The 23,541-nt window shown below is 44.5% G+C and overlaps 1 protein-coding gene across 1 annotated transcript; it reads right to left on the bottom strand.

Moving 5' to 3' along the window:
• Nucleotides 1–154: 154 nt before the first annotated feature.
• On the bottom strand, nucleotides 155–23,318 carry nmur1a (neuromedin U receptor 1a). Its single transcript, XM_068041476.1, has 2 exons — nucleotides 22,391–23,318; nucleotides 155–504 (listed from the first exon to the last, which is right to left on the bottom strand). Exons 1-2 carry the CDS (start codon nucleotides 23,316–23,318, stop codon nucleotides 155–157), a joined length of 1,278 nt encoding a protein of 425 aa, XP_067897577.1.
• Nucleotides 23,319–23,541: the final 223 nt, after the last annotated feature.

Here is a 23,541-nt window from a genome sequence, read left to right as displayed (position 1 = left end):
ACTTGTTGAACTTTATCATGGTTAAATTCATGATACACAGTGTGAATACAATCAACCATTTTAAATGCCCACAACAACATGCTACAGAAGCCATAATGTAACAAAATGAAGTAACTGAAGTTCAATATTCACCCACATTTCCGCATTCAAGATGCTACTCATAGTCTTCAATATCAGACAATGGTATTCCATTACATGGACTGGATTCTAATACTATGCTGCGGGTTGTCATCCTGGTTACACTTGCAGAATACCATCTAGGTTTGGAACCTTGGAATTTTCGCCTACACATTACTTCTTTAAACATCTCTCTGAATCGAGTGGACATGAGGTTATAGAGGATAGGATTGACTGCTGAGCTAAAATAGAAAAACACACCCGAGACAATATGTACATACTGATACTGCCTGTGCAGTTCTTCAGTCCAGTTGTTTATCAGAATCCACATTAATCGATCTGTGTGAAAAGGTGCCCAGCAGATTCCAAACACAATCACCAGGACAACTGCAAAGAACAAAATATAATCATCAGTGAAAAAAGTTTAAAATGCCATAGTTTTGTAGTGCTTTAACTAAATGCTCAAAATAACTGAAACCAAAAATGTTTCACTGATCAAAAGTAACATCCAACTACACTAAAACAAAGGCAGAATGTGTCAAGAGTTGGTCACTTCCAGTACTATTTAAAGAGATACTCATCTGCTTTAATTTAAGATGCTGCTGAAGTTTGGGAGACATTTTGCTGGGTTCATTTAGAATGGTTTTTGGCGACTCAGATGATTTTTTAAAGTGCTTTTACAAACTACTGAGATGTTTCGGGGGTTCTGGCAATGCACTTTTTTTCTAAATGGGGATCCTTCTAACAATTTCACTCTAGCTACAGGGAGAGATTACTTGCAGAAGGAACAAATAGAGCTGCAGTTGCAGGAAGGTAGGATGTGTGCTCATAGGAATCCATACCCTTCCAAAAGAATACAAAAGGGTGGAAGTTATGTTATAGCTTTACAGAGCTCTAATGAGACCCATCTGAGTATTGCTTTCAATTCTGGTCATTGTCCTTGTACTTTGGTAAGGATATATTGGCCCTGGAGGGGGTACAGCACAGATTCACCAGAATTATGCCAGGGCTAAAAGGATTAAATTATGAAAACAGGTTGCAAAAATTAGTCTTATATTCCCTTACGCATAGAAGGTTAAGGGGTGATCTAATTGAGGTGTTTAAAATGATAAAAGAATTTGATAGGGTAGATGGAAACTATATCTTCTGGTAAGCAGAGTCCAGAACAAGGGAGATTTCATATTAGGCAAGGGTACTAAGGGTTATGGAACCAAGGCGGGTAGATGGAGTTAAGACACAGATTAGCTCTGAACTAACTGAAGGGTGAAACAGGCTTTAGGGGCTGAAAGGCCTACTCCTGTACCTATGTAGATTGTATAGGCCCATGATGATGTATCTGCACTTTTCAGAAGAGCAGTGTATAATAAGGCAGTGCTTTTCTTGCAAAAAAAGAGTTATGTTGTCTCCTGCAACAAGATCTGCATCCAGCTGTTGGCACAACATTGCCTGTTGCAATCAAGGTCAGCTATGCATTGCCTGTGCAATGCTGCTCTGAACTTCTTTGCCTCTGGCTCCTTCCCAGCTGCAACAGGAAATAACAGTAACATCAATCATCCGCAGTATATAGTTGCATTAAGCAGGTGCTAAAGCCATGTTTCCTAGAGCCATGTTTTCATCACTTTTCCCATGGATATGTGGTTTTCAGGCCCTGTGTCAGAATAAATATCACAGCTGTTGTGTGGAATGAAGACATCAGAGCTTTGAAACTAATTTCTTTGGATATTAGCACATGAAAACTTAATGTATTTGAAAAAAGAAAATTCCATTGTCAATGTATTACCTGTAGCATTAAAACAGATCGAGTGCTTCCATTATGATAATCGACAAAGGAATCCATTTAAATATCTTAAATATTCCATACTTTAAGAAACTAACCTCAAAGTATAGGTATCAGCTTCTATACTGCACCTCATTGGTAACATACATACATTTCATATATAAACAATTGCTTCAACACATCACTTAATCTAAAATGCAGGAACTACATATCCTCTTTCATGCCATGTTTCTGATTGGCACAATACACATCATTTAGAGATGATAACACTTAGTTAATGAGGCTGCAACAAAAGGGGTTAAGTGGCATATAATAACAGCTATGCCAAATTTTGCAACAGGAATCCTTTACCTAATTTGAATAGGTGCTGGCACATGAAAAACTTTCCAAGTGAGCGTAACCTGGAGTGCATTTGACTGGAACATCCTTCATAGCAACAGCTCCTAAAAAGTTCCTGCTCACTATTAAAGGGGATGTTGTGGCAGTGGCAGAAAATGGGGAGATGTAGGCTATGCTGTTCCCTTTGATATGGAGATCCTGCTTGAGTAGGTGTAGGGTCCAGAAATGGATATTTCAAAGTATGCAGTTGAAAAAATCTTGCAAATATAGTAAACAGTGATGAGGATCGTAGCAGACTTCAAGAGTGCAAAGACAGACTGGTGAAGTGGACCAATGCATGATGGATGAAATTTAATGCAGAGCAGTGTGAAGTCACGCATTTTAGAAGGAAGAATGAGGAACGGTAATATAGACTATGTGGGACAATTTTAAAGGGGTACATAGGGCGGCACAGTGGCGCAGTGGTTAGCACCGCAGCCTCACAGGTCCAGGGACCCGGGTTCAATTCCGGGTACTGCCTGTGTGGAGTTTGCAAGTTCTCCCTGTGTCTGCGCGGGTTTTCTCCGGGTGCTCCGGTTTCCTCCCACAAGCCAAAAGACTTGCAGGTTGATAGGTAAATTGGCCATTATAAAAAAATTGGCGCTAGTATAGGTAGGTGGTAGGGGAATATAGGGACAGGTGGGGATGTTTGGTAGGAATATGGGATTAGTGTAGGATTAGTATAAATGGGTGGTTGATGTTCGGCACAGACTCGGTGGGCCGAAGGGCCTGTTTCAGTGCTGTATCTCTAATCTAATCTAACATAAATAGAGGGAACTAGGGATTCACGTACACAAATCACTGTAGTGTCAAGATAAGATGATAAAGCTGTTAAAAAAACACATAGAATGCTATTTTCACATAGAGAACCAAAGCAAGGAAATTGTGCTAAGCATTTATAAATTACTGGTACTCAGCTAGAGTATTGTACCCAATTCCAGGCACCACAATTTAGGAAGAATGTCAAGGTGTTGGAAAAGGGTACAGAGGAGATTTACTAGATTTATACCAGGGTGAGGGACTTCAGTTATGTGGAGAAACTGGAGGAACTGGGATTGTTTGCCTCGGAGCAGAGAAGCTTAAGAGAGATTTAATAGAAGTGTTTAAAATTATGAGGGGTTTTGGTACAGTAAATAAGGAGCAACTGTTTGCACTGATGGGTGAGTCAGTAAACCCAGAGGACACAGATTTAAGACGATTGGCAAAAGAACCAGAGGGAACCATGAGGAGATTTTTTTTTTTTGCAGAGTGGTGTAATGATCTGAAATGCACAGCCTGAAAAAAGGTGGAAGCAGATTCAATAGTAATTTTCAAAAGGGAGTTAAATATATATACTTGGGGAAAAAGTGCTGGGCTATGGATAAAGAGCAGAAGAGTGCGACTAATTGGATATCTCTTTTCAAGAGCTGCTATGAGCTCAGTGGGGCTAATGGTCTCCTTCTGTATTGTAAAATTCTTTGATTCTAGGTGGGCCTTATTGGGGGCTGAAGATCACTCTCTAGAGCAAAGGAGGTCATTTAACCAATGCACAATTGTTCAAGGCTGAAAATTAGAAAGATTTTGTTGCAGGAATCAATAGAACTCCTGGTAGCCTCGCTAGAAAAGCACAGACTTCTTATATATTGGCATCATGAGAAAGGGACAGGTCAGAATGCTCATCACTTCCACACATGTTTCTTGTAAGGCTCATCAGGCATAGCATAAATCTAAGTACAGAACTCCCACACCATACAATTTCATGCATTTTATACAAACATTGCCCTTTTACACAATTTCTTTCTTCATGCCCAAGATGGGCATTTTCTATCCTGTTGGAGATGGCGGGCAAATGCTGTAGCTTCCAACCCAAGGGTCTTTTCCATGTTTTAGGGGCTTCTCTGTGGGTTTTGCAGCCTTAGATGCAAAGGCTAGCCCTGGCCTCCTACAAACCATCCTCTAAATCGTATTTCCTCTTCCAAAAACGTGGGTACCAAGAGCTACTGCATAATGAAAGAATGAATGACCACTGACAGGCATAATGATGTCTTGTGGTCAGATGCCACATGATAATTGAGAGCCAACCCCATAAGCTTGCTATGAAGAATCATGATGCCCATCTTGATTTCCTGTAATCGAGTGAACCCTGCCGCCCAGTGAAAGCTTTGGTTACTGTCCCATTGATACAACCTTTCCACAGGGTAAGTGATGAAAGTATTGACTTTGTGAACATAGTGGAGTAGTAAGTTTTCTCGGGCATTAGTGCAAAATAGCTGGTATTAGCATGGTCAGCCTGTTATACACACAGCTCAATATTCAGTTTTGTTGACTTTAATACAACTGAATATTATCTGTAGAGCAAAATATAATATAAAAGTGGAAAATAACCTCTCTATTTGATTGAGCAGGCAAAATATGGCAAAGTGCACACTGTGGACAGATCATTACTCAAAGTCCTGAGATTCTGCATAAAGCTTGATTTTAATAGTTTAAATATTTAACTGAGACCAATGCATCTGTAAAATCCACTCATTTTTTTCTACCTCAAATCTTACATTGCTAGATGCTGCATTACTATGATATTTTTAATAGAAGTTACAACATAGAAACAGGTCATTCACTCCAACCAGTCTGTATCAGTGTTTACCCTCTACAGGAGCAAATTGTTCTAATCACATTTATCCACCCTGTTCCCACATCTCTTCAACCCCTTTCCCTTTATCCACCTATCCAAACTAATTTAAATGCTGACATAGTTTTTGCTACAACCACAATCTAGAAGCTAATACCACTGCCTCACAACTCTCCATGTTAAACAGCTTCTCCTGCCCTCTTCTGATACCTATGGCAACTCGGTCTTGATCCCAACTATTGAAAACAGTCTGTTTCTAGCTACCTTGTCCCATGCTGCCACAATTTTAAAACTTCTACCATATCACCCTGTAATTTGCATTGTTCCGATGTGAAAAAACTCAATTTTTGAAGTCTTTCTTCATATTTGTAATTCCTCATACCAGACAGCATCCTGGTGAATCACCTCATGGTTTTTATACTCTACAGCTCTTGAAATAAAACTTGAAAATTGGTTAGCTTTTTTTCTACAGTCTTCACAGCCTGAGGTATGTTTGCTACTCTATGAACCGACAGTCCCAAGTACCTCTGCACCCAGTCTACCAGTGATGCCTTGTCCTGTGAGAAAAGCCTTAAAAAATCAAAGGGATGGATTTTGCCAGTCCTTTGGGAACAGGCTTTGCAGCAGGATAGGTGTTGGATGGTGTCCTTGTCATCTTTCCGCCGCCGTGCCATCTTGACAGCAGTAGCAAAGGTGGCAGACGGCCTGCCCAGAGCCTGATTGAGTCAAATAAGTGGCCAATTAAGGCCTTTTCCCGCCTCTGCTGGCATTTTATCAGCACGTGGGGGGCACCCCACCGTGTGAACCAGGTAAACCCAAGGGTCCTCCCGGTGGGCTCCAGGATAGGGGAGGCCTCCTTTTCCGACATTCTTTGGCCCACGGAGGGGCCCCCTGGCAATAAAGGCTGCCCTCAAGGCAACAGCACCACCTGCCATCAGTGACAGGCCCCCTGTCTCGCCAGGTCCTGTCTGCTTGGCCCGGTGCCCCCCAGACACCACAGTACACGTCCATGGATGCACCCTCATCTTCCAGGTGCAGCCCCAGCAGCGGCCACCTCTAGTGGTGGCACTGTTGAGGCTGCTGTGCTGCCGGCCCTCTGATTGGCTGGCAGTTCTTGGGGGCAGGCCGCCATCCCTAATAGACATGGCAGCCCTGGTGGTGACACTTAATTGGCTGCCACTGGCAAAATGCAGCCCTGCAACCTGCTGACCACCAACGCGAGCTCACACCACCACAACCTCTCACCCTGATTTCAGCCCCAGCGGCAAGACCCCTGCCACCTACATAAATTTCCAGCCAAAGTTTCCATCTAACCCCATGGGGAGGAATTGGAATCAGCCCGATATCAGGCACGGGGATCACAAAGTGTGATTGCCCCCACCTGATCCCGTTAAGGCAGGCAGCATGACAACTTTGTACTGCTTACTCATCAACATGACAGCAATGTGCAACCCAACACAAAATGCCCTGTTGACTGCCTGCATGATCTTCGGGGGCCCAGGTGCCTATGATGATAGCACAATGCGTAGCTAGTCTGTACCTCTTAAAGACAGTCTGCTCCTCTTAAAAGGGACTTGCATTCATCTACAGGAGCTGCTGTAACTGTCTCTGGAAGACTTGGCTGGAAGGAAAAACACAGCAAATGCAGCAACAGGCAAGAGAAGGGGCTCCTCTGTTTTCTGATGTGGCACTGGAGGCATTAGTGATGGAGATGGAAAGGAGGAAAGACACCATTGTTCCTGCAGGGCATCAGGAGGTCCTCAAGGCACAGTCTGAGAAGCGAATGGGAGCAGGTGGCCAATGAGGTTTATTTCCGGAGCCTGGCCCTGAGGACTTGGCTGCAGTAGCGGAAAAGTTCAAAGATCTCAAACAGATGGTCAAGGTCATCTTCAAAGGATATCTTCTACCCACCGCACCACCGACCTCTCACATTGCCCAATGCACTACATCCTCATCACTCATGCATCAGCAATCAGGACTCATGCCTAACAAGCAGAGACTTTACCTCACCCTGCCACACTTACCAATGCATCCAGCCTCACACCAACCTCTCGCAGCTATTCAGCTATAGCAGGCACAACACCCAAACACATTGCAGCACACTCACCAACATTCTTCCCTCTCTCTTACTGGGTAAGGTGACACACAGCTGCAGGGAGCAGGAGAGAACCAGAGGGGACAGGCACGTCTGCATCTCGTGAGCCCTCTGGAGGAGATGGTGCTCCACATCATGAGGCCGACTGTGACTGAGACCGTTGCATCCAGCATCACTGAGAGCATTCAGACTGGTATGTTCCTGCTTTATGCCCCTTCTCAAATCCCACTTCAGCCTCATCCTACTATCTGGCATGATGTACAAGCTGCAGATGGTGTGACCATGGACCTCTTGCTTTCCACCCAAGCCCCACATACCTCACCCTAACCCTCTCCTTATGCATTTATGCTTTCAGATGTCCAAGAACTACCACCTGGCCACAGAGTGGCCTCACCATGAAGGATGTGAGCAACAGCAGATGTCTGATGAAGAAACACCATTGCTTCGTCTGACTGTTGCAGATACTGGCACTGTGCGTACTTTAGAGGGAAGCATAAATGTGGGATCAGCACGTGGTGAGTCACTGGGTGTGAGTGGGCTGCAGCCAGGCAGTGCGGAAAAGTGTAGCATGTGTGCGAGCTGCCAAAAGGGCAAGGCCGCAGACGAATTCTGCTGCAAAGGACTCAGATGAGGACTTCAATGAGGTGGCTTACGGAAGAATACTGATGGGCACAGAGATGCTTCATGTATTGGTAGGCTTTCCACATCACCTCTAGCCCGCACCACTCCCCTCACCCTAACCCTCCCCTTCTCCATTTCTGCTTTCAGACATCCACCTGGTCAACAAATGCAGCCTCACCATGAAGAGTGCGAGCAAGAACAGTTGTCTGATGAAGAGGCACTGCCAATTGATCTGACACTTGCAGCCACCAGCTCAGATACTGGCACTGCGTGTACCTTAGAGGGTAGTATAAAGGTGGGATCATCATGTGGTAAATCTCTGGGCACGAGTGGGCTGCAACCAGGCTAAGAGGAAAATATAGTTCATGTGCCAGCTCCCCAGAGGATGTATTCGCAGATGAATTCTGCTACAGGGACTCAAATGAGGACTTTGATGGGGTGACGTAGAGGAGAACATTGATGGGCATGCAGACAGAGATGGTTGGAGCTTTGGCAGACTTGCCACAGAGCCTCTTGTCACTGTCAAGGAGCAGTAAAGGAGTCTGGATCCAACAGGGCTTAATGCAGAATTTGGAGTTGATCCTTTCCAGATTGGAAATGGTAGCCAATTCCATGACAGCAATTGCAAACACACCCATGATGCAGCGTCTGGTATCCGATGTCTCAGCTTCCACTGCAACACAGGCAGAAGCCACCAAAAGGGCTGGACTTTATGCTCCATTAGAAGGCGGTTTTTTTGGCGGGGTGGGCGGAGAATTGACACGCAGTCATACGCCACGGAACCCAATGCCTTAATGCCGGTTTCCAATTTTCTCGGAGGTGGTGAAATTCCGTGGCAGCACCTCCACTGCGATGCGACGGGATCGTAATTTAAAACTGTGCCACTGAGGTGAGAGTCACCAGTGTCTGTGTAATTTTTTTTTACATCGGACATTGCCGCTGAGGTCAATCTGCAGATGTGAGGGAAGAAGGGAACTCTGCACGTGGATACTGTTCCGGGGCGAGGGGGGGTGGGTGGGGGGTTGGGTGTGGTAGTTATATTAAATGGCTACCCACTGCGTGATCACGGTGGTGTGGACACTAACCTCATAGGCAGGACCACTGTCATTTTGCGCAACCACTGCTGCTCTCGGCGGCAGGATAATAAAATGCAGCCCAACATCTGAGTGCTGCAGTGGAAGCTCTGCTGTCATCATTGTCACAGATATTAGCACTCAAAGGGGTTTGCAGGTTCTCACAGCAGTCCAGCAACCTGCCTTCCAACAGATTACTGAGGTGCCAGCCCAAGGGAGCAGCAGTGGCTCCATGGTGCACAAAGCTGCTAAGCTCTTTCAGGATGACAGCATTTGTGCTCCCACCATCGTCACTATGCCAGTGCCCCTGCTGTTGGCTTTTGAGCCAGCCAGCTCAGACTGCTGCTGCCCATGCTGAGTGGTGCAATCCAAAGCCAGGCCCACATGGTCCGGATCTGCTCCAGATTGCCCTACAAGGCCATCTGCAGTCTCTGCCATTGAAAGTTAGTAGCCTTTCACCAGCCATGCTGCAGCCACTGGAGTTACATTGCATAGCAGCAATAGAACAGGCAAAGGGACACAGAAGACAGCCATTAAGGGAATACACAAAGGATGAATAGCTCAGTTTTGAATGAATTATTGGAAGTGTTGTTGGACAAAATGGTTATGGAATTATTTTTGTTGGTAGCTTTCATTGGATGGATTGAAAGGTGGGGAATTGTAGAGCAACTGTGATGTAGGGATGAGATCTCAGGGGAATCGGGGTTTGAGTGTTCGCTTGCGGACAGCCCATCCAGAGCGAAGGGGTTCCTGATACTTCCTCCTGTCCACTTTTTCCTGTCTTCTTCCTCTTCTTTCTCTTCCTCCTCCTCCCAAGGTTCCCTCCAAAAGCCTGGTAGCAAGGGCTGCACCCTCATGATAGCAAGAATGCAGATAATGCAGCAGGCCAGCACAAACTTGAAAGACACACTGTGGCAAGTACTGGAGGGCACTGCACCACTACCAATGCCCCACCACCACCCCCCCATTCCCCCCCCCCCCACCCACCTCACATTGCATCCAGACAGTGAAACTGTTGTTTCAGTATGCCAATAGTTAGCTCCATGACATTCCTAATGACAGCATGGCACTGGCTATGCATGGTCAAGGGAGGTGTCATTGACCATGTTTTAAATTGGTATCCTTCTCTCCTAGCAGCCAGCAGTTAACTCTGCTTCCAGGTGCAAAGATATCGGGGGATTGGACTGCTGCAGGATAACAGCATAACACAGCTCTCCAGGAATCTTGCACAAACCTGCATAAATATCTTTTTAGAGTTGCACATTGACGGAGTGGAACCACTTGCGGTTGACAAATACTCATGGGTGATCAGTGGGTGCCCTGATTGCCAAGTATGTGCAGTCAATGACTGATTAGCAGCATCGCAGGTAAAGTTGACATAACTGGCAGCCCTGGAACAAACGGTCTAACGCATTTGTCTTTTTTGATCTTTCATGGGATGTGACATTGCCGGTGTTATGACTAGGGGATAAAGGGGTCTAGGGGTTCCCTCTCAGCCTTTTCCTGGTTTGTCTGTAATGGGGTTTAATTTTTAAAACACTGTGCTTTAGCTTCCCTTTCATAGAGTCACAGAGAGATACAGCACTGAAACAAGCCCTTTGGCCCACCGAGTCTGTGCTGACTAACAACCACCCATTTATACTAATCCTACATTAATCCCATATTCCCTACCACATCCCCACCATTCTCCTACCACCTACCTACACTAGGGGCAATTTACAATGGCCAATTTACCTGTCAATCTGCAAGTCTTTGGCTGTGGGAGGAAACCGGAGCACCCGGCGGAAACCCACAAGGTCACAGGGAGAACTTGCAAACTCTGCACAGGCAGTACCGAGAACCAAACCCGGGTCACTGGAGCTGTGAGACTGTGGTGCTAGCCACTGTGCTGCCCCAGTGAGTCCTTGATCACTGCTCTCTAATGGTAACAGCAAAGAAATCAACCTGACAGGTTTTCCAAGATTTAAACAAGAAAGGTGTAAGTTTATTAACCTTAAAACTCTAATTCAGTTAAAACTATTAGAAATACACGACGCAACCATACTAGCATGCATACGCGATAAACGCACACGCAAATAGAGACAGAAAAGGAGAAAGAATAAAAGGAGAAAAAGTCTGAAGCAATAGTTGGAGTTCATTACTGGCTTTGGGTTTGATGTAAAGTCTTTGATTGCAGTTAAGTCTTGCAGTTCTCGTTGGGACCCAGTGCACACTTTCAAACTTGTTTCGATGGTCTTCTGTCTTGAGGCTTGAGTTACTCCCATGGGTCTCTGGAACTCTGCTTGAGAGAGAGAGTTAGACAGGGAGAGACCTTCCTTCACTGTTGTCTTCAAACTGCAGTCTCTTCTCAAAACTGGACTGTGAGCACAATTCAAACAACTCCAGCAGGTTAGTCGTGTGACTAGCTCTTTATTTGGAACAACCTCTCCAGCAAGGTTTGTGGATTTCCCCCAAGCTTAGCAGACACTCTCAGTTGTGGCGGGGGCGGGGGGGGGGGGGGGTGGGGAGCGGGGTGGGATGGTGGTGGCAGTGGTGGAATGCTGGCTCTTACACATTCAATGTCTCTTGATCAAAAATCTGTCTGGCTAATTGAATCAGGGAGGCACTCCCATTGTCGTCTTTAGGCAACTGTCTTTTAGAATGCAAATGTGCAGCCATGTTTTCAGCCACTGATGTGTTTTTTTTAAACAAGTTATTTCAAGTCCAGTAACAGGTCAAAAATAATGTTTCATATGATGATATTAATATGTCTCATTTTTGGTAGGTGTGGTTTCCGTCACACTGGCAACACCAGCATGTGTTGTCCATCCCTAATTTCCCTTGAGAAGGTGGTGATGAGCTGCAGTCTTGAACCGCTGCAGTCCATGTGGTATAGGTACACCCACAGTGCTGTTAGGAAGGGAGTTCCAGGTTTTTGACCCAGCAACAGTGAAGGAACGGCGATATAGTTCCAAGTCAGGATGGTGTGTAGCTTGGAGGGGAACTTGCAGGTGGTGGTGTTCCCATGCATCTGCTGCCTTTGTACCTCTAGGTGGTAGAGTAGTAGAGGTCATGGGTTCAGAAGGTGCTATTGAAGGAACCTTGTTTAGTTGCTCTAGTGCATGTTATAGACACTGCTACCATTATGCATCGATGATGGAGAGAGTGAACATTTAAAGTGGTGGGGTGCCAATCAAGCAGGCTGCTTTTTCCTAGATGGTGTCAAGCTTCTTGAGTATTGTTGGAGCTGCACTTATCCAGGCAAATGCGGAGTATTCCATCACACTCCTGACTTGTGCCTTGTAGATGGTGGACTGATTTATAGAGTCAGGAGGTGGGTTACTTGCCACAGAATTCCCAGCCTCTGAACTGCTCTTCTAGCCACAGTATTGATATGGATGGTCCAGTTAAGTTTCTGGCCAATGGTAACCCTTAGGATGTTGATGGTAGGGGATTCAGTGATGGTAATGCCAATGAATGTTAAGGGGAAATGGTTAGATTTGCTCTTGTTGGGAAATGCTCAATGCCTGGGACTTTTGTGGCATAAATGTTACTTGCCACTTATCAGCCCAAGTCAGAATGTTGTTCAGGTCTTGCTGCATGCAGGCACGGACAGCTTCAGCATCTGAGGACTTGCAAATGGCACTGAACACAACAGCAGCGGACATCCCCACTTCTGACTTTATGATGGAAGGAAGGTCATTGTTGAAGCAGTGAAGATGGTTGGGTCTAAGACTCCTGCAGCAATGTCTTTGGACTGAGGTGACTGGCCTTTAACAATCACAACCATCTTCCTTTGTGCTAGTTATGACTCGAATCAGTCACGTTTTCCCTCTGATTCTCATTATCTTCAATTTTGCTAGGGCTTCTTGATGCCATACTTGGTCGAATTCTGCCTTGATGTCAAGGACAATCACTCTCACCTCACCTTTGGAATTCAGCTCTTTTGTCCATATTTGGACCAAGGCTGTAATGAGATCAGGAATTAAATGGCCTTAGCAGAATCCAAACCCAAAGCAGGTTATTGGTGAGTGAATGACGCTTGATAGCACTGTCAACAACACCTTCCATCACTTTGCTGATGAGTGAGGGTAGACTGATGGGGCGGTAATTGGCCGGATTGGATTTCTCCTGCACGTTATGGACAGGACATACCTGGGCAAGTTTCTACATTGTTGGTTAGATGCCAGTGTTGTAGCCATAGTGGAAAACCTTGGATAGGAGCGCGGCTTGTTCTGAAGCACCAGTCTTTAGTACTACTGCAGGGATGTTATCAGAGCCCATAGACTTTGCTGTATCCACTGCGTTAACCATTTCTTGATATCACATCGAATGAATCGAATTGCTGAAAACTGGCATCTGTGATGCTGGAGACCTCAGGAGGAGGCTAAGATGGAAGATCTACTCAGCACTTCTGGCTGAAGATGGTTGCAACTGCTTCAGCCTTGTCTTTTGCACTGACGTGCTGGGGTCCCCCATCATTGAGGATGGGGATAATTGTGGAGCCGCCTCTTCCGGTTAGTTGTATAATTATCCACCACCATTCATGACTGAATGTGGCAGGACTACAGAGCTTGAATCGGATCTGTTGGTTGTGGGATCGTTCCGCTCTGTTTATAACGTGCTTCTTCCACTGTTAAGCATGCATGTACTCCTATGGTGTAGCTTCATCAGGTTGCACCTCATTTTTAGGTATGCCTGCTGCTGCTCCTGGCTTGCTCGCCTACACTGCTCATTGAACTAGAGTTGGTCCTCTGGCTTAATGGTAATGGTAGAGTGAGGGATATGCCGGAATATGAGGTTACAGATTGTGGTGGAATACAATTCTGCTGCTGCTGATGTCTCACTGTGCCTCATGGATGCCCAGTTTTGAGCTGCTAGATCTGTTCGAAATCTATCCCATTGAGCACAGTTGGCGGGTTCGGGGGTGGGGGGGAGGGGGGGTAGTGCATACAACACGTTGAAGGATGTCCACAGTGTGAAGTCAGGATTTTGTCTCCATAAGGACTGTGCAGTGGTTACTCCCACCAATACTGTCATGGTCCGATGTGCCTGTAACAGGTACATTGGTAAGGATGAGATCAAGTAGGTTTTTCACTCATGTTGATTCTCTCACAGAATCACAGAATTGTTACAGTGCAGAAGGAGGCCATTTGGCCCAGCGTGTCTGCACTGGCTCTCGGAAAGAGCAATTCACTCAGTTCCATTCCCCCGCCTTCTCCCCGTAATCCTGCACATTCTTCGTTTTCATATAACAGTCTCATTTACTTTTGAATGCTTCAATTGAACCTGCCTCCACCAGACTCTCAGGCAGTGCATTCCAGACCTTCACCACTCACTGTGTGAAAAAGTGTTTCCTCATGTCACTTTTGCTTCTCTTACAAAATACTTTAAATCTGTACCCTCTTGTTCTCGATCCTTTCATGAGTGGAAACAGTTTCTCTCTATCTACTCTGTCCAGACCCCTCATGATTTTAAATACCTCTATCAAATCACCTCTCAGCCTTTTCTCCAAGGAAAACAGTCCTAACTTCTCCAATCTATCTTAATAACTGAAATTCCTCATCCCTGGAACCATCACCACCTACTGTAGACCCAGTCTGGCAGATATGTCTTTCAGGACTCGCCAGCTTGGTCAATGATGGTGCTACAGAGTCACTCTTGGTGATGGACATTGAAGTCTCTCACCCAGAGTACATTCTGTGCCCTTGCTGCCCTTAGTGCTTCTTCGAAGTGGTGTTCAACATGGAGGAGCACTGATTCATCAGCTGAGGGAGAATGATAGGTGGTAATCAGCAGGTTTCCTTGCCCATGTTTGACCTGATGACATGAGGCCTCATGGGGTCTAAAGTCAATGTTGAGGACCCCCAGGGCCACTCCTTCCCCACTGTATGCCACTGTGCCACCACCTCTGATAGGTCTGTCATACCCAGAGATGGTAATAGAGGAGGTCAGGACATTGACTGTAAGGTATGATTTGGTGAGTATGACTATGTCAGGCTGTTGCTTGACTACTCTGTGGGACAGCTCTTCCAATTTTGGCACAGGTCCCCAGATGTTAGTGAGGCGGACCTTGCAGGGTCATCTGGGCAGGGTATGCCTTTGTCATTTCCGGTGCCTAGGTCAATGGACCATTTGGTTTTACCCTTATTCAACTTTTCTGTAGCGGTATTCTGGCAAGTTTGCACACCAACTGGATGTTAACCAGCAGCGTAAAGCAATGATGCATTGTGGATCCCCAACTCTTCAATCTCTTCTTTGCTGCAATGCTTAAGGAAGCCACCAGAGACATGCCTGCTGGCATTAAAATTAGGATCCGTTCAGGGAATCACTTCAATCTCTCCAGACTGCGTGCCTCCACCAAAGTCACAGAGACAGTAATCAGACAGCTTCTGTATGCAGATGACTGTGCCCCTAGCTGCCCACAACAAGGCATATGCCTGAATGCCACTACAGAAACATTGAATAAGGGTAAAGCCAGATGGACCATCCAGCATCAACCTAAGCACCAGAAACGACAAAGCCACACTCTGCCCAGTTGACAAGGAAGACATCCAGTCTGTGCCAGCACCAGGCATATGCTATGAAGCACCAGGCATAATGGTGAATGACACCAATCTCAAGGCAGTGGAAAAATTCTCACACCTTGGTAGTGTGCTCTCTAGGGATGCCACTATTGATGAAGATATCCATGCACGCATCCAGAAAGCAAGTTCTGCCTACAGCTTACTCCATGATTGTGTCTGGAAGTAGCATAGCCTTAAGGTGAAGACTAAAATCAAATTCTACCAGGCCATTGTCCTTTCCACTCTGGCGCAGAATCCTGGGTCTGCTAGAGGCACCACATCAAAACTCTGGAACTCTTCCACCAAAGACACCCGAGGCTCATCATGAGACTTCAATGGCAGGACAAAATCACAAACAATGAGGTCCTCCATTGTGCTGGGCTCAACCGCATGGAGACCTCCTCCAGAAAATTCAACTTAGAAGGGCAGGCCATGTTTCCCGCATGTGGATGATTACAGAATCCCCAAGCAGATCTTCTATGGGGAACTGTCTCAGGACAAACAACATCAAGGTGAACAGTACAAACAATTTATGGACACCCTAAAAAAGAGCCCTACAAACTTCTGCAATGCAGATCACCCGTCTGGGGAAAATACCGCAACCAACTGACCCGCATGGCAGTAAGCACTGAAATCTGGTTCAGCATGTTTCGAGGACTATCTATGCCAAACTCATAACATCCAACAAGTCCAGAGGAAGGTCAGAGCTGGCGCAGCTGCAGAAGTTCCCCAAGTACCGACAACGACAATATGAACAGCCAAATAATAAAAGCAAAATACTGCGGATACTGGAAATCTGAAACAAAAACAAGAAATGCTAGAAATACTCAGCAGGTCTGGCAGCATCTGTGGAGAGAGAAGCAGAGTTAACGTTTCAGGTCAGTGACCCTTCTTCAGAACTGGCAAATATTAGAAATGTAAAAGGTTATAAGCAAGTAAAGCGGGGGTGGGGCAAGAGATAACAAAGCAGGCCCCCGACTTTACTTTCATTTTTAATTATTTTTTCTTTTTCCTTTTTTTTATTTATATATTTTTTGTGTTTATTTTATTTTATTTCATCTTAGTTTGTTCAGTTTGCTTACCCACTTTTTTTTTCATGTTTGTACTTGTGACTGTTCAATTTTTCAGTCCATTAACACCCTATCTGTACTAATGCTTTGTCTTTCAACATATGCTCGCTCCCCTTGTTTCTCTCTAGTCAGTGAGAAGACGATGAAGTCCCCCCCCCCCCACTCCTTCTATACAGTGCCTCTGACGCTTCCCTGATGCTGCAATGGACGATGACCTGTGAAATGTTGCTTATGTCACCTGGTCCTGCCTGGAAGGATCCACTGGCAGTACCAATCTCACCCTGCTGTGCATCTGCAGATCAAGTAGTAGGAGGTGGCACAGTTCAGTCACTACCTCCTTGGTGAAACAATGGTGCCTCAGACAGTGCTCTTGGCTGAGATAGAGTTTGAGAACATCTCTTTAAAAACCCTTGGTAGGTAAGGCCTTCAACTGAGAGCCCTCTTTCTCCTCCCTCTCCACATGGCTTTCCCACGCTGCTGACTGTGCCCCATTTCCAAGTCATGCTGCAACCCGAGAGGGACTGAAACTATCGCCCCATTACTGAAGCAGGATTTCTCCTGACAAGCCTTCCAACTCCTCTGACCACCTTGACAAAATCCAGCACCACTCCCTTGTAAATTCAAAAAGTTTGCAAAACTCCTCCAATAACACTCGACATAGTATTTCCGCTAACGCTGCACCAGCAAAAGAAAGTCAAAAGCACCTAACCTGGAGGTTGCATGACTATCCCTTTAAATAGCACTAGTTTGGGGCGGTTGGGTGGGAGAGTCCCTCATGCAGCTGAATACATGTCTAACGGGGATCAATTAAGAGAGGGTATTCACTGGATTTAATCCAAAATGGCAGATTCACATCAACTTTAGAGACTGTTTGACGTCATGATCTTCCCACTCTACATGCTTCTGGCACATGCACAGCATACACACGCTAGCGCCATTACAATCAGGGCATACCATGCGGGTCGCGCCAAAAATGACCAGAAGCATTCCGGTTGACATTTTTTTGAATTATGGACTTCCATAGCATCAGTACCAGTGGCATTACAAAGCTGAATTTTGTGCCTCACATCTTTTCTTTAATCTTCCTGAAAGGGTTGTATAACCTTTTGACTTGAATAGAAGGTAGAAATGAAAGGACTTGTTAAAATGTGGATCAAGATACACTTCATTGCAATACCAAATGTTTTGCAGATTAAATTAAGTCTAATTAACTGCAAATTATTTTTTTACAAATCTGAAGAGTTGGTGTCAGAAATAAATTAAAAACTTTTCATGAACTTTAATTTGCTTGTTAACTGTCAGTTCACCAGACAATTTAGCTCACTAAGCTGGGATAGGCTAAAAGTGATACCATGTAATAACTGTGAACTTGATTTTCATAAATGAAGTATGCAAATGTCTCATAGCATTGTTCGTGCTGTGCCTGAGGATACACTGTTTTATAACATGGGTCCACTAAGTTCCATTAGCAATTGCCGCTTCCATTCCCAGTCAGTCATACCTCCCCTCCCCATTATAAGCTCATGATTTTTTCGCCTGCCCCTCATCTGGGTTCTTAATTTCACACGCTCCTGGTGACTGCCTACAAATAATGATACATTCCTGAAGACACCTGCAAATATTGACACACTCCTCGAGTTTTTGTTTCTCTTCCTTCCCTCCTCTCAACAGTCTTTCTCCCTTACCTATTCAACAAGAAGGCCTCTCTCACTCTCATTTCTCTAACACTGTCTGTCTCTGCATTTCTTCCCCATTTCCTGAGCTGCAGTGTTGATTATATCACTGGAGATGGATGTCTGAGCATGTGCATATTGGTATTAGTTCACATCAATGCTTCTCAAACTTATTTGCGCTTTTTCAAACCTTTTATCCCAAGTCTCACTGACAAAGATTTCACTACCTCTGTGGTTTTGGGTGAGCCTGCAAAAGATGTCCGTCTCACTCCTTCACTCCTGTTTCCCTGCATGTGTCCACCATTGCTATTTTTCCCTCTCTCTCCCCCATTCACTTCTGTTTCTCTCTGATCGCCTTCTATTCTCTCACTCGCTCCTCATTCAACTCTTTTTTTCCTCACTCACTTCTGATTGTCATTCACTTAGATTCACTTCTGTTTCTTTTCTCACATTCACTTGTTTCTCTAAGTATTTGTTTGTTCTCTTTCCCTCTTCTTCATTTATTTTTTCTTCCATTACATTTTTCACTTTTCATTTACCTATTCTACTTTTCTTACTCTTCTATTTCGTTGTGCTGGACACAATGTGTGTAAATGACACACACTTGGGAATCCCCTGTGAATACTAATGGAACCCGTCAATAAATAGCAATACACTCTGGGCACCAGCTGCAAAATCTGATGTACTCCTGGGAATCTCTTGCACTTCTGAAGATACCCCATGTGCTAAATTGCAAAATATACCCTCAGTTGTTCAAAAGAAAACACTTCTATCAATGTGGAAGACATGGTTTATTAATATATGTGTTAGACAGTCTATTAATAGAACGAAATCTGATGACCTTGGGACTCCCTGGAGGTCAGGGAAGCCAAATGCAAACCTGCTAACAAATTCAGACCCCTGTCCTGTCACCCCTTCCACCAATTTCTCCCTCCATTCACAGAGTAACAACTTATGCCTCTTCCAGCTTCTCACTCAGAAGTAACTCAACACCAGCCAAAAGCCAAACTCCTGCCTTCTGTAATGTTGCCTCCCCTGCATGAGAAGAAAATGCTCTTGCACTCCAATGGAGAGGAAGTTTTGCCCTAGTCCAGTGCTACCCAATCCTTTCCCATCTATTGTTGTCCACTCGCCTCCATTCCCTGCTCTTTTCCTCTATTGCTCCCCTTCCGCATATCGTCCTGTCATTCACAATCCCCTTCCCTCCTTGTCCACCCTTATCCTGCCCTCCTTCTCCCCCAATATGCAGGAAGGAGCCAAGCCCAGTGCTACACACCCTATCATTGCTTTCTGTTGCCCTTGCTCGTCCACCCATTCCTCCGGTCCTGTCACCCTCCTCTTCCCCATTTCTACCCATATAAGTCCCAACACCCCTTGTCCTTTTCTCCCTTTTTAACTCTCTTTTCTCTCCCATCTCTCCTTCCTCCTGCCCCTTCTCCTATCTATCTCCTCCCTTTTCTGTTCCCGGTTTCAGTTATCCCATTGCCTTCTAAACTGTTTAAACAGAGTACTGAACTTGGTATTGACTCCCTCTGTACAGCACCACAGGAGATCTTTATATATATATATATATATATATATATATATATATATTCAGCTTCTGAAGTAGCTACATCATGATAGGATTATACCCATCTACACATTAATGGATGGCCATGGATTCTACATCCTGGTCCACTGTGTGGTCACACCAGGGGAGAGGGCTATATGTCAACCAACAAATACTCTAATTTGATGGCTTTTGACCTTAAAAGGCAACCCTCTAGAGAGACAGAGGGAGATCACAACAACCACACAGAAGGAGTCCAGCCAAGGGCTGTGGAAAGATCTAGCCCAAACAAGAAGAAGCCCTGCTACTGATTCCACACTTCAACCTGGTGCAGCAGAGAAGTGAAAGTGACTGCCACCTCCAATCTGAAATATGAGACACCAGAAATCTACAGCACCTCAACAAGCCAAGCCTACAAACAACCCAGGCCTGCATCTTTAAAAGCGACAGTTCTACTTAGAAGATTCAACAGGTTTACCGTAAACCATGAACATCAACCACACCTTGAATTCTTACCTTTTACCTCTATCTATCTTCTTTGAGAGTGTATGTGAGAGTGAATGCATGCATGAGTGGTGTTGCAAACATTTCAGGGAATGAATATAGTTCAATAAATAGTTACTTTTCTGTTTTAAACCTACAATAAAACCCGTCACTGTCTGTTTATTTGGCAAGTAAAACACTCAGAGGCAAACTCATCATTTTAAACAAAACACAATTGTGGTCAGTTGTGTTGTGAATAGTGGGAACTACCCACACCTCTACCACCTGTCCGTAACAAATTAGAGGCTCGAAGCCAAGATTCTGAACAATCAGACTAAATGAGTGATTTGGAAAAGGAAGGAAAATTGACCTCTAAAACTGTGGAAAATTGAAAGAACAGGTTTTCTTGTATCAGTCTTTTTTTTCTCTATGGTGCTAGAAACAAAAAATATGGCCATATTTAATGCTGAAGACTTTGTTGAGCAGGGAAACAGATCCCATGACAAGTTATATCAATAAAATATTGAAGATTTAAAAAGCTGAGCTGTCCAGGTGGGAACCACTTTCAAGCAAGTTGTTGAGTTACATTCCAATCCTTAGGAATTCCTCCTCAATTTTGAAATTTATAAAAGCATCAGTTAAAGGTTCACTAATTTCTGCTTTTCAATGACTATAATGTTATTTAGATACTGTAAAGTCCTCTTCTTCTGTTTCTGAAACTTTGAAATCCAGTTTCGGCAACTTTCCTCTCATCTTCAGGGAAGGCCAATAAGAAACAACTATTTAATAGCTGGATACAGTTATAGCAGCATTCAAAGAACAACAAAGAACAAAGAACAGTACAGCACAGGAACAGGCCATTCGGCCCTCCAAGCCTGCGACGATCTTGATGCCTGCCTAAACTAACACCTTCTGCGCTTCCGGGGCCCATATCCCTCTATTCCCTTCCTATTCATATATTTGTCAAGATGTCTCTTAAACGTCGCTATCGTATCTGCTTCCACCACCTCCCCTGGCAGCAAGTTCCAGGCACTCACCACCCTCTGTGTAAAAAACTTGCCTCGCACATCCCCTCTAAACTTTGTCCCTCGCACCTTAAACCTATGTCCCCTAGTAACTGACTCTTCCACCCTGGGAAAAAGCTTCTGTCCTTCCACTCTGTCCATGCTGCTCATAACTTTGTAAACCTCTATCATGTCGCCCCTCCACCTCCATCGTTCCAGTGAAAACAATCTGAGTTTTTCCAACCTCTCCTCATAGCTAATGCCCTCCAGACCAGGCAATATCCTGGTAAACCTCCTCTCCAAAGCCTCCACGTCCTGCATCAACACAATGCTACTCATCTATGCAAAGGTGGCCAGATAATTTGGGAGCCATTTCAGCAATCTGATCCCTAAGTACGCTGAAATGAATGATACGAAACAAACCTTTGATACATGCTGAACTTCCTTATGCTTTCTGCTGCTGCATCATCTTAACTTTGTTGGAGGCCCTGCTGGAACCCCACTTACTAGATTAAATGGGGCTCCTGCCACAGTTCCAATGAAGTTACGGCAATGAAGCAGCAGAAAGTCCAAGTCTCATACCACTTAGAGTTCACAAATGGTGCAGTATCAGTCCAGCCTGGTCATTGACCTTCTATAGAGCATACAAACCTAATAAAATTCTCACCCATGCTCTCCTAATAATAAAACAGTCACCTAGGGAATGGAACTGTACCTACAAATCAAAATGCACTTGTACAGAATTCTTTTGTTGCTCGGGTCAATGTGAGATGCAGTTGACAATACAGCTTGAATCTACCAATTGAGCATCATGCTGTACAGATACCAATGACACATCAGTATCCATAACTGAAACCTTTTCCCCCATTTTCCAACTGTCCAGCACCATTTTAAGAGGACCAATACTTTTGTTTATCTTTTCTTTATTGTCTGTATGAAAATCCTTTTTCTTGTAACTTGGGATGTTACTCAACAACTTTATATTTAATTTTCAAGAGCTTAATATTGTAAATACAGATCAGAATTATGCCACCTGTAACAATCTTTATGAATAATGAAGAGACTACATTTCATTTTTGCACTGAAAAATGCTTCATAGGATTAAAAAATATTCCCAATGGCAGCAATTAATTTTGATAATCACCATTCGAATTAATTAGGACCATAATGCCCCCACAAAATGCTGCTCATCTAGTTTTCATAGACGTTACTCCACAATGCTAGGGGTGAGATAACAGAAATACATTTATAATAATACCCTATCTTTAAAACTGAAAACCAAGTAAAAGAGGAATGACATTCTTCCAAATGGCTTGTTTATTTTAATTAACAGATAGGAGGTTGGGGGAGATCGGATCTGAGTTATTCGAATAAAAGTTCTCTTGCTTCAAACTTACTCAGCATTTTGGTGACCTGGCTCCTCCTGACCTTTTCTTGTTGCATGCGGGCAGTCTGGTAATTGCCATTTCCCACCCCAGACTTGAACTCGGAAAATGCCTTCTCTCGTTTCAATTGCAACCCGATCAGTAAGTACAGCATACTTATAGTGATCATCGGGGCGAAGAAAAAAACCACCGTGGTGATCTGAATGATGAGATTATACATCCAGGCTGGCTTCATCAACACACAGATAGCGGACTCTTCAATACGTTCTCCAAATGGTGTACTCAGGTAATAGATACCATGCAGGCTCGTGTTGGGAATAGCCGAACAAACAGAAATCACCCAGACCGCTAATATAACACGTTTGGCATGAGTTCTGGTGACAACATACTTTGCTTTAAGGGGATGCACAACGGCGATGTACCTCTCCACACTGAGTGCCGTCACGTTTAATATAGAGGCAAAGCAAACAGTCTCAAAAAGGAACGTTTTAAAGTGACATCCTGCTTGACCGAGAAGAAACGGGTAGTTCCTCCACATTTCATAAAGTTCCAACGGCATACCCAAAATCAGGACCAACAGATCCGAAATGGCCAAGCTGAATAAGTAATAGTTGGTAGGAGTTCTCATAACCTTGTGTTTCGCTATCACGATGCATGTTAAAGCATTCCCAAGGGCACCGACTACAAAGATGCAGAAGTAAGTAATACAGACCGGCGTGAAAAAGGTGGATCTCCTCGGACCCAGATACTTTAACAAGAGTTCTTCTTTGGTCATAAAAAAGTCCTCTGGGACAGTGTAATTCCAGGTGAGGTTCTGCTCTTGATGGCTGGTGTTGCAGAAGTGTTGGTAGATAGTTTGGAGAAACGAGCTCCAATTTTTCAAGGAATCCATCTGAGAGCAGTTTTTGGGGAAGTGTTCTTCGCTCAGTGAACGTTGCATTGTTGTTTCCCCCTGAAAAGTAAATAGAGATGAACACGTGAATATGTGCAGGCCTGGTGAAATGAAGTTTTCGTCACTTTTAAACTGTCAACAATTCTTATTTCAACCTAATAGCTCGGTATCGTGAAGCTTGGAGATTTTATATCAATTTTATTACAGAAAAGAAGCGACGTCCTAAAACTGTTAATGTTAAATATATTGTAAAGACCGACCATTGACAAGA

Source organism: Heterodontus francisci, chromosome 11 (assembly GCF_036365525.1).
Source record: "Heterodontus francisci isolate sHetFra1 chromosome 11, sHetFra1.hap1, whole genome shotgun sequence".
NCBI lineage: Eukaryota > Metazoa > Chordata > Chondrichthyes > Heterodontiformes > Heterodontidae > Heterodontus > Heterodontus francisci.
This window is presented reverse-complemented; position numbering and strand designations above follow the sequence as displayed.